Source organism: Loxodonta africana, chromosome 8 (assembly GCF_030014295.1).
Source record: "Loxodonta africana isolate mLoxAfr1 chromosome 8, mLoxAfr1.hap2, whole genome shotgun sequence".
NCBI lineage: Eukaryota > Metazoa > Chordata > Mammalia > Proboscidea > Elephantidae > Loxodonta > Loxodonta africana.
Window position 1 is genome coordinate 94,394,478 of NC_087349.1, and position 12,113 is coordinate 94,406,590.

A 12,113-nucleotide genomic window follows, 5' to 3' on the forward strand; every position below is an offset into this window, starting at 1 on the left:
CTTCAGTTGTATTGCTTGGCATAGGATAGTAATCTATATGAATGTATCACAGTAACAGAACATAACACAGTTTGATCTACTTGTGGGTATCTTCTTGTCTTACATCCCAGAAAGCACTTAGCTTTTGCCTTGCCAAAAAAAAAAAAAAGGAATTGCTGTCATTCTTCAATCATGAATGTAAAATCACTGATTTCAAATTTATACTTCTAACTGCTCTGTTTATATGACTATCTGCGCACACAACTTTTTTGTTTAATGTTGAGCCATAGTGTAATCTTTAAAGATATTTTAAATAGTAATTAAATTCAACAGGGGAGTATGAATGTTACACATGAGTAAAATGAAGTGACATAATATGAATGGCTAGGACAAAGGCAATGACAACTGTAGCATGACTGGCACCTGGCTGCCACAGGTGTTAGATGCCACTGAGTATAAGACATAACCCTATTTCAGAGATGTTAAAATGTGAAAAAAGAAGTATATATTAGAATCGAGGTAGTACAATTGTAAGCTCTGAGTAAAAGCATTATAGTCTTTTGCTTGTTCGTTTTTTTTTTTTTTTATTAAGGGGGAATTTGTGAATGGTTTGAATTGGGGGCGGGGAGTTAAAGAGAAAGATGACGGCTTGGCTTTGCATCTTGGAGCAGACATCCTTGACCAGAAGCAATTTTCTTATAAATAGGAAAAATATTACCAACTGTTGCTTTTTGCACAGAAAGACACACACGTGCGTGTGCATGCACACACATGCACACACACACACAAAAACCCAAAAAACTGCGAGATGTAATGATGGTTGTGTCTTTATTGCTATTATTTTAATCTGGTAGATTGTGTAACATTATGTGGTCTAAGTTTAGATCTCACTTATGTGTAGTTTATATGAACTATGGGGACACAGACTTCTTCCACCTCAGTAAATAAAAATCTGTTGATGAAATTACTGATACTCTTAGGAACATACTTCATTTTCCATAGTTAGGGTGGTAAAACTTCCCACCTTCCTGTGAAATAAAATCTAATGTCTATGGTTTAACAGCAATGGTTACTTGCAGGGATTACAAAAAAAAAAAAGACCTGAACCCTAACTCACATGCATACTTGTGCTTGGTTCTACAATAGAAAATGCTGACAGATATAATCGATTTGTTTCGCATAGTGCTAAAATAAACCAAAACAATATAGTTCATCTTTGCACAAAGCTGGTGGGGGAGGTACCTTATTGTCTAGACAAGTATGAAGACCCTTCTGTCTTGAAAAACTTTTATTAATTTACAGATAATCCTCAATGTTATCTGAAGAAGGAGGTTGGGGGTTAAAATAAAATAATTCCTGAAGCAGTTTACCTGTACCTCTCTCTAAATGTATTTCATTTTCTACACTATTATATTTTTGAATGTATTCTTGTACTATCAGTTGAATGTAAGCTCTTTGAGGGTAGGATCCATATCTGATTAACCTGTTTCCGTGAGTGCTCTTTTAATAACTTCACAGTATTGAGTGTAATGTCTTGTACCAGTTGAGTCTGAATATTTTTTTAAATAAATCAATGACTACATGGACTCAAACTAGTGCTTTCTTTAATGTACAGACATTTGCAATTAGGACCAATGTAAGTATAAACAAGCTATTCCATAAATAGTTACTTTATTATTCAGCTTTAAGATTTGTGCTGTTATACCATCATGTTAGCTTGAGTAATGTGAAAAATGATACTAATATTGGATAATGTACAGCTCAGTCATTGCAGACACCATTCGATGTACTTTTTCTCCAGAGTTGAACTGTATTTGAAAGAAAATAAAATAGAAATATAGCATGTGCACCTTCCTGTAGCTGTTTCATATCTATTGGTGGCCCCAGCCAAGAAAGAAGTAGGTAGCCACATCTTAAAATAGTGAAGCTTCTGGGTGGTCTTGAAAATCCAAACTAATTAAAGGGAGGAGAGAGAAACAGAAAGAAAAGGATCCTGTACAGCTTTATACTTAAATCAGTGGTTTCATGTATTTTGGGACTTTTTTCCTGAGTTTGGTCATTCCTTGCTCTTTGAGTTTGCTAAGACCAAGCATTGTCAGAGGAGGAGTTGATGCCTTCAGTTCACTCGTGTGGTTCTTCTTGTCCTAGGCTTCCATAAAGTTTTCCCTAGACTCAATTAGATATGTGGGTACATGGAGAGTCTGTGACCCCATGTGTCCTGTGAGTTGATAGTATGAGTGGCTGTTCCAATAGTGAGTCCCTGAAATGAGCATCTATAATCCACACTCAGCAAAGTCTGGCCATTGTTAGGTTTTCTGGGGCCATGGTGCTCAAGGCCATTTCTGGATGTCAGTTCGGTGGACTCTTCTAAAAAGTTTGTACTTAACTAGCCTGGCAGAAATAATTATCCTTCTTGATTATGCAGTAAAATTTTATTTAATCATATGCAGATTATTTACTTGGATAAAAAAGCTGATTTAAATTTTGGTTCTGTGAGTATGTTAACTGTAACTGTAAATATTCTGAGGTGGGGAGGGAATCATACAGTATTTTCTAAAGTCCAGTATAGTAAAATGATCCCAAACAGAACTGATGACAATAGATTGAAAGATGTTGTTGTTGTTGTTAGGTGCTGCCGAGTCAGTTCCGACTTATAGCGACCCTATGCACAACAGAACAAAACACTGCCTGGTCCTGCACCATCCTCACAATCGTTGTTATGCTTGATTGAGCCCATTGTTGCAGCCACTGTGTCAGTCCACCTCGTTGAGGGTCTTCCTCTTTTCAGCTGACCCTGTACTCTGCCAAGCATGATGTCCTTCTCCAGGAACTGATCCCTCCTGACAACATGTCCAAAGTATGTAAGACGCAATCTTGCCATCCTTGCTTCTAAGGAGCATTCTGGTTGTACTTCTTCCAAGACAGACTTATTCCTTCTTCTGGCAGTCCATGGTATATTCAATATTCTTCACCAACACCACAATTCAAAGGCGTCAACTCTTCTTCCGTCTTCCTTATTCATTGTCCAGCTTTCATGTGCATGTGATGCGATTGAAAATCCCATGGCTTGGGTCAGGCGCACCTTAGTCTTCAAGGTGACATCTTTGCTCTTCAACACTTTGGAGAGGTCCTTAGCAGCAGATTTGCCCAGTGCAACGCGTCTTTTGATTTCTCGACTGCTGCTTCCATGGCTGTTGATTGTGGATCCAAGTAAAATGAAATCCTTGACTTCAACCTTTTCTCCGTTTATCATGATGTTGCTCATTGGTCCAGTTGTGAGGATTTTCGTTTTCTTTATGTTGAGGTGTAATCCATACTGAAGGCTCTGGTCTTTGAAGATACACATGATGAAATGGGAAAGAAGTGCTGTACAGAGCCATGCAGACCTGGATCCCATTATAGTTCCACTCTTAATGGCTGTATGAGTTAGGGTGAAATACCTTACCTTCTAGAGCCTCAGTGGGAAGTTATAATACCTACCTCATAGGGTAATGGTGAGAATTAATGGAAATAATATCTATAAAATCCTTAGCACACAATAATATGTCCTAAATAGTTTTTACTTTTGTTACTGTTGCTGCTATTATTTCTACTGAACTTTAGCACAGAAAAGATAAACTTCTAGATCTAACTCTTGCAAGTAGAAAGTATAGCATGGAATTAAGTACCTACTATTGCTAAGTATTGACCACTTGTCTGTCTGTTATACTGTGGTGGTTCTCATGTTGCTTTGATGCTGGAAGCTATGTCACTGGTATTTCAAATACCAACAGAGTCACCATGGTGAACAAGTTTCAGTGGAGCTTCCAGTCAATGACAAACTAGGAAGAAAGGCCTGGAGATCTACTTGCCAAAAGTAGCCCATAAAAACTCTGTAGATCATAACAGAATATTGTCTGGTGTAGTACTGGAAGATGTGGCCTTAGGTTGGAAGACACTCAAAATACACAGTGGCTGCAACAATGGACTTGAGCATACCAACGATTATGAAGGCGGCATAGTACAGGGCAACGTTTTCATTCTGTTGTACATGAGTTCGCCATGAGTCAAAAACAACTCTATAGCAACTAACAGCAACAGTGTTGCCAAATGTGTCTCATTAATTCTTAACAAGCACCTGACAAGGGCGATATTCTGGTATTTTACTGATGAGAAAACCTAGACCCACGGAGCTGAAGTAATTTTCCCAGAGACGACTTCTGAGGGAAGGTACCACAGTTCAGCCTAGGTCTTCTGACTTCTAACGCAACACACTTTTCACAGGCCCATGCTGCCTCTTACGTGGAAATGTATAAGCAAGTGTAAGTCACATTGTGAGATGGTAGTAAGTGAAGGATCAATGTTGCAGGTTAGGCCAGGTAGCTAATGATTCCAGGGCAAAAAGCAGCCTCACACTCAGGGCTCATGTTGCTGAGCCCCCATTGTCCCCTGATCTTGACCTAGTGATTTTTCACTATCTTGTTAGCTTTCTAGGACCTCTGAGGCCTCCAAAGAAATTATTTTTATATTTTGTCCAGTTTTCCTGGGGAACTTGGGATAATTGGTCCAAATTACCTAGTATACCATTACTAGAAGCAGCGTTCCCTGGAATCTTCATTGTCAACTTGATTTTCCAGTCTTAATTCTTTTGTGCAAGTTGCTTGTGAATAGTACTCTATGAAGGCAGCTTAGCATCCGTCTGTCAAAAGGTTTTAGATTTCTGTTTAATAGGGGTGACCGGAAGCTTTTGCCTGAAGCAGACTTCAATGCTTAGTTAAGGTGATTGCTTCTGTGGGGCATCGTTAATGGTTTTGTGTGTGTGTGTGTTTGTGTGTGTGTGTGTGTGTGTGTTTTACCATTGTGGCCATCTAGGTTCAAGTTTCATCATAATTCAGGTAATTTACTTTATGATCATTTGTCTAAAGCATTGGGGTCAGAGTGGGAGTACAGGTTAAATGTAAATCTTGTGGCAAAACAGAACCTAAAAAAATAAAGGGATCAGAATAGGATGGTTTGAAGCAAGGTACATTCTTGTGCTGTCTGTTTGTACTGCAGCTAAACTCTGTGAAGACAGTTTAGCATCTGTTTGTCAAAGAGGTTTTAAATTTCCATTTAATAGGAAGCACCGTGCTACATTTTTCTCAAAGCAGTGCTCATAACCCTGGCACCATGGTCTACTTTTGAATGAAACCTCAATTAGATTTTTACAACTTTTGAGTTATGACAATGAAATAAAGAACATTGAAAGCTTAACAAATCAGTTTAATACAAAATTAAAAGGGAAAATTTGGGGAGCAAGAGTGTTTTAGTTTGCTTTTACAATCTAGTAGATATCATCTCTACTGATTCAGCCAGATAGCATAGAGAAGTCAGTGGTTTACATGTGGAATTTTCTTCATTTTATTAGTGATGAGTTGAAAAAATTAGAGCTGATTTTTCTCCAATGCTTTATTTTATAAAAACTGCTTAATATAATTTTAAACTTTTATTGAGGTGCCGTATAGACCTTACAACTTGGTTTCATTTTATTCTAGGGTCAAAGAGCTATTTTGTTTTATTTAAGGTAAATAGCTCAACATTTTGTGTGACAGGAGCACTCACTGATTACAATCTATGCTTTGGAAATAATCTGAACCTAGATAAATCCTGAAAGTTATTGTATTTTCTAAAGCACATAATTTTCAACTAATGTCCTGCTGCCACCAAATTTTTATTTGTACCTGTGTTTATAATGAATCTTCATGTGATTATTTTTAGCTTATCTTGGTTAAGTAAAATACAATGCAATTGTTGTTGTTAGGTGCCGTTGAGCAGATTTCGTGTTTACAATATAATAATAAAAATAAGGCTGTGTGGATCAATCATAAATACTGAAGATTTTTTATTGTGAACCCTTTACTTAATTTCAAGAGGAAATTTCTCTTTGATTCAGTTACTTTTAAGATAAATGAATATGATGTAAAGGTTGTTTTGCCTTCAAATATCTAATGCAAGACAGGCCATTTCTGAGAACCTTCTCTCAAACGATACGTGGGCTCTGGCCATACAATCTCCATTTGTTCTTTTAGACAGACTTTCTTTTCTGCTTTGTCTCTTTCCCTCAGAGTTAACTGTGTGCACATTTGGTAATAAACGCTACCATGACATTCTGTGGTTTTCCATATACCACTGTATTTAAGGATGTGGTAGTGTTTCTATTATAAATGTAAGTTTGCAGGGGTTTATAATTTATTTGAAAAAATGTTTAAGGATGTTACTTTGCACGTTGGATTTCAATGGTGTATTTGTACTTTCTGATTTTGAGGAAAAAAAAAGTAGAATGGAGTACATTCTTATTCCACAGTAAATTCCACTTAGGATTTCAGAGTGTGTTACCACCATGTGAGATTGGCGTGGCAAATGGTGTTATTCCCATTTCATGGAAACTTCATCTGTACCCTAAAAGGCTAAGCGAGTTTTCTAGGGTGACAGAGTAAAGGGGCAGTTGAGACGAATGAGGTTAAGTAGAACCCAGAAGCCTAGCGGCAGCTATATTCAACTCAGCTGTTTTAGTTCACAGGTGGCCTGGGGATACTCTTTTAGTTTAGCTTTTTTCTTTGGTCACTGGCTCATACTGTTGCTGGCTGGAAACCCCAGGTTCTGCTCGGTGTGACTTGTTACAGCCAATAAACAAGAGGCTGAGGTGGGAGAGAAGAAAGGCACCTTTATTTTGTTGCACAAGGAATGGAGTAATTGGGGCTGCTGCCTCCAAGTCTGCCCCAAGGCAGATTGGGGAGGTGGGCTTTTTACAGCAAGCAGACAAGGAAATGCAAATTAATAATGAATAATCAAGATTGACCTTCACGCAGGCTCTCAGGGCTTGGGGATGACTAAGCATTTCCTTTAGACAAAAGTTTGATTCTCCTGGATGAAGAAAGAGGTTGATTTTCTTCCATTAGCATGTTAAGTCTCTACCCAGAGGTGGGGTGCTTATACGTATTTTGCACTTAATGAGCTAAGAGGTCACTTAAAATGCCAAGATGGTGTAGAAAACCTGCTAAAACTTATTGAGGCCATCTGTGGCTATTCTGTGGCTATCTTGTCAAGGACAATTTCAGAACAGTGTGTGGCCTATTTTGCTTGATGTATGAGGATAAACCAGAGCAGGTGTCTCTTAAAAGCATTGGGCTCTGAAGCTGCCTGCCTCAATACCTTAGGAAATTAACAGTACAAAAAACTTGGCCAAACTTTCTGCTGTTTCTTATAAGCCACTTGCTTGGTACAGACATTTAGACATATAGACCAGTGGAGACTAGTGAGGCAGAGATCAGAAATTCAGCCATAGCCATCTCTGGAAGGCAAAAACCATGGCTTAGTTTAATTCACTCAGAAGGTAGACCAGACTAGGGGAGGCCAGGGCCTCAGATCTAAAGAAGTGGCACACCAGGTATCACACCGGGTACACAGAGGCATCTGGAACCAGCACGGAGTGGTAGGAGCCTTCTTATAGGCAGGCGAAACATACCAACCAAGAACTGGGCTGCAGCTGTGTTGGTGGACGCATGCAGAAGAACTTGGCCCCAGAGAAGTTAGTCAGCAGGCAGCAGGGCCACAGCCACTAGGGCTGGGTCCTTGAGGGGAACTGGCAGGAGCAAGGCAGTCCAGTCCATCAAGGATGAGGCAGAGGCTTAGGTAGAAAAACTAAGACAAAAACGAAGTCATGGGGTAGAGCCTAGATCTTAGGAACAAAGGAAAAGGCCAGTTATCACTACTAGATTAGACAAAATAAGTACCAAAGACAAAACAAAAAATACCTTCAAAAAATCACCAAAATACAGTAAATAATTTTCAATAATGACAAGGACCATGAAGAAGGTAAAATTGGAGTAATTCATACATTTTGATTGACTGATTGATTTATCTCTGTACCTTAACACCTGGTGTTGTTTTGTAGAACTCATAGATGGATGAATAAGGAATTTTGAGAGGCTATGGATGTCAGAGAGTATTTTTTTTTTTTATGGATGTCAGAACTAAAATCATTTCTCACTGAAGAGCCCATGCTTAGTAGCTTTCTCCCAGACATTTCTTAGCACTGTTTTCCCACAATTTAGGTTTTAATTCACTTTCACAATAAGAAGAGATAAAATTATTAGTACAAATGCCATTTAGCATGAGAGGATAAAGGTTGGGTATGTGCATGTGGGATGCGTGTGTGTGTGTAATGTGTGTATTTAGTTGTTAAAATTGAACATTTGGTTTATCAACTTAAGGGCTATAACTAAAGGCGATGGACTCAAACACCCAAAGAGTAGTTGAAATAGCTTAACTTGAAGGTATTTCTCACACTTGAGAGCCTGCATTTCCAAAGAGCTTGGCTTTCCATTTCACCGGGTGAGTTTTTTGACCACTGTTTGATCGTGTTTGATCAATGAATGATCACATTACATTTCTGTTTAACTCATTCAAAGGTTTCCCTTTTGTGTCATAAACATTTCTTTTTATTATTATATTTGAATTTATGTAGCAATTCAGACCCTCCAAAAAAATAACTCTGTATTTCAGTAGCACTCTTTCTGTAGTATTGGCATCATGCCTCATAAAAAGAAATAGCTGTGCCAAATACCAAAACATGACATGGTTTTTTACTTGATCTGGAGGTTGGCAGTTGGAAAGGAAATTCTGTCGTACCTTTGTATTAACTAAATGCCATATCTACTTCAATTATCTAACATGCTACTGTAACTTACTTTAAGAATACAGCTAGTTTGCTTAGATGAATAGTCTATAAAATAGTAGGAACTGCTTTAATGTTGAAATGAGCACGAACCACACAAATGCCAAGTTGTGTTCAAAGGTCTTCCCATTTTATTCTCTGGAGATTTTCATCAATGGGTTTAAAAGCAAGTTGGGAAAATATCCTCTTCAATGAGATTTGAGTTACTGTTTTGTCTTAAATTCTCTCTTCCTATTATTGATGAAACACAAAGTCAGTTTTAGATATTTCTCTAGATGTTTTAGAGTAGTATAGAGATGTCTTTGTAGTAACCAGTGGCTTGTATTCTTTAGCGGTTTGGGCAAGGAGGCAGCTTTTACAATCTTTGATGTCTCTTGAAAGGATTTTCAAGATCACTTTAAAATCACTAATTTGTTTCCTAATTTGCCTGATGGCAACTCTAATGGGTCAGTCAAGTAAAAAATCCCAGTTAACCAATCATGGTAATCAGTGGGAAGCTCTGTAGTGTATGCATAGAGAGTCTGCACTTTGGCCTAAAGAACCAGGTGTATAAGTCTAGAACGGAGAAGGTGAGTATGGAAAAGGCTTGGGGTCCTTTGTAAGCTCCTATATAAGTTTATTGTGAATCCAGAGTGTGGTGCAGCTGCCAAGAGAGTGGAGGTACCTGGAGGCCCGACTGGCCGGTCGAATTCCCAGAAAATGAGCGGCAGAGCTGTGTCCTGCCCTAAACTGTCAGCCCCAGCCTGATGCATTGGGTTCAATTTGGGGTTCTCTATTTTTTTTTTTTTCTACTTAGCCGTATAAATTTTTAAGTGTTTAAAATTGGAGTTCATTCAAAAAAGAGTGGTTAGGATGGAGAGAAAACTTGAAACCATGTTTATATAAGGAAGAGCTGGAAGAACTGGGGATGTTTATTCTGGAGAAAAGGGTACAGAATTTCTGTCTTCACAGATATAAAGGGCTGTCATGGAGAAGAGAGGTTAGATTTATTCTGTATGGCTCTGGAGGGTAGAATGAGGACCGATGGGGCAGATGTTGTCTCAGTATAGAAATAGCTTTCTGCTGGTTACACATGTCCTTAAAAAGAGTGAACTCCCTCAAAAAATAGTAGTTTTGGATCTTGAAGACAGTTATGCCTAGGCAGATAGCTGCTATTGTATAAAGGATCCTGGAGTTAATCCCAGAAGACTGGACTAAAGATCTCCAAAGTTCTCTCAACTCTTTAAGATCCTGGTCTATAACTCACCATCTTTCTGTCCAGCAAACACATCTTGACCACCCTCTGTTTACCAAGCACAGTGCTGGGGTGCGAAGAACTCCGGGCACTCTGATGGGGAGCCACGCATGGAAACAGAGACGATAGCTCAGTGAGGCGCTAGGTGCACCAAGTCAAGGAGCCGTGAAGAGAACCCACGGGTGTGATTCCCAGGATGGCAGTGCCTGAGATGGGCTAGGCTACTCTGCAATATTCTCTGCGAATAAAATCACTTAACGTCTTCCTTTATAATTTCACTTTGATTGTCATGCCCACAGTGCTCTAGGTCTTACCAGTCTATGTGTTCAAATGTAATCATATTGACAATAAAAACTCAGATTGCACTGATGCTTGCTTTCCCACTGTACTGCTGTAGGACCTTCGGACTCCATAAAACCCTTACCCAGCTATCTCTGCAACCCCCTTGTGGTGCCCAATCGAAGCTCATAAGCTGACTGTCTTGTTCTCCCATGCCCCTGCTTGTGCTAGTATTGGTATCTGAACGTACCTGATGATGGCGCCTCCCATGCCAGTCCTGCTGGTGCTGATGCCCTTTGTGATAATGCTGAGGTCTCCACTGAGCATTCATGTTCCCAGACTTGTTCCTTGATGGTACCAAACAGATAGTGCACTTTTTGAGGTCTTCATGCAGCACATCCACACTTCCCAACAGAGGTGGGGTAAATGGTCTACTTCCTCACATTGTGTCCCTTTTTGTCACCTGGTCAATGAAGCAGGACTAGGCAGGCCCTTGTGTCTCACAAAATCACTCTTAAAATAAGTTCCTTCAGCCTCTGCCTGCAACCCCAAGGGATCAGGCTGTGGGAGCAGTAGCTGAGACACCAGGACTTTCTCTCGAATCCAGTTTCCCCCCAAAGTATCCAAAGGTCCTCTCTGTCCTGGCCACTTCTCCTTCAGCAGAAAGATATGGCAAAACAAACTAGCATCCTGGCAGCTTCACATACCAGATCATCAAATATACCCACACCCAAGATTATTATTACTTTGACTAATTACTCTGTGGCTGGCACAGATCTAAACACTTTTCATATATCATCTCATTCAGTCACTGGAACCCATGGAGGTACAGACTATTAACATCCTCAGTTTGTAGATGAGGATGACGCTTATAAGAATTAAGTAACTTGCTCAAGGTCAAACAGCTGACAGACCTAGAATTCAAAACCAGGCTGGTCTGGAATATTCCAGATACCAAACTCTCAACAACTACCCAACACGAGCATAAACACTCAATCTATATAACTTGGTTAACAGTAAAGTACCTACTCTTTTCTTTATCACCCGTCTTAGTTATCTAGTGCTGTTATAACAGAAATACCACAAGTGGATGGCTTTACGAAGAGAAAATTTTTTCTCTCACAGTCAAGAGGCTATAAGTCTGAATTCAGGGTGCCAACTCCAGGAGAAGGCTTCTTCTCTGTGTCGACTCTAGGGGCAAGTCCTTGTCATCAATCTTCTCAGGTAGAGGAGATTCTCAGCGCAGGGACCCTGGGTCCAAAGGACGTGCTCTTTTCCTGGCGCTGGTTTCTTGGTGGTATGAGGTCCCTCCTGTCTCTCTGCTCACTTCTCTGTTTTATACCTGAAAAGGGATTGGCTTAAAATACAACCTAATTTTGTAGATTGAGTCCTGGCTCATTAACATGACTCCCACTAATCCCATCTCATTAATATCATAGAGATAGGATTTACAACACATAGGAAAGTCACATCAGATAACAAAATGGTGGACAACCACACTATACAGGGAATCATGGCAAAGCAAATTCATACATATATTTTTTGGGGACACAGTTTAATCCATGACATCATCTTTGCCTAAATTCAAAATTGACTTTTGCATCCAGGGCTGGGAAGAAACAGTGGATGCTGCTATTTCCCACCTATTGAAGACCTGCCTATCAAAGAGTTCAAAGGAGCAGGCTTTGAACCTCAGCAGCCAGCTGAACATACCCAAAGATACAAGCCGACTGAAGAAACATATCACCTTGCTCTGCGATAGATTAGCCAAAGGTGGACGCCTCTGCTTAAGCACTGATGCCGCCGTCCCACACACCATGGTCATGCCAGGTAAGTACAATTGTGCTTTCCCCAAATTAAAGGAATGTGCCTGTGGTTGTATTTGGAGTTTAAATTTCATATGAACGTGATGATAGCCAAGAAAAT

General features: G+C 39.6%; 1 protein-coding gene across 5 annotated transcripts in view; it reads left to right on the forward strand.

Moving 5' to 3' along the window:
- Nucleotides 1-12,113, forward strand: part of BBS9 (Bardet-Biedl syndrome 9) — a 504,171-nt gene that overhangs the window by 415,375 nt on the left and 76,683 nt on the right. For all 5 annotated transcript variants that reach the window (XM_003406966.4, XM_023544300.2, XM_023544301.2 and 2 more), the window contains one exon: nucleotides 11,795-12,017. In XM_003406966.4, the coding sequence (XP_003407014.1) occupies nucleotides 11,795-12,017 (223 nt within the window). The remainder of the gene's footprint in view (nucleotides 1-11,794; nucleotides 12,018-12,113) is intronic.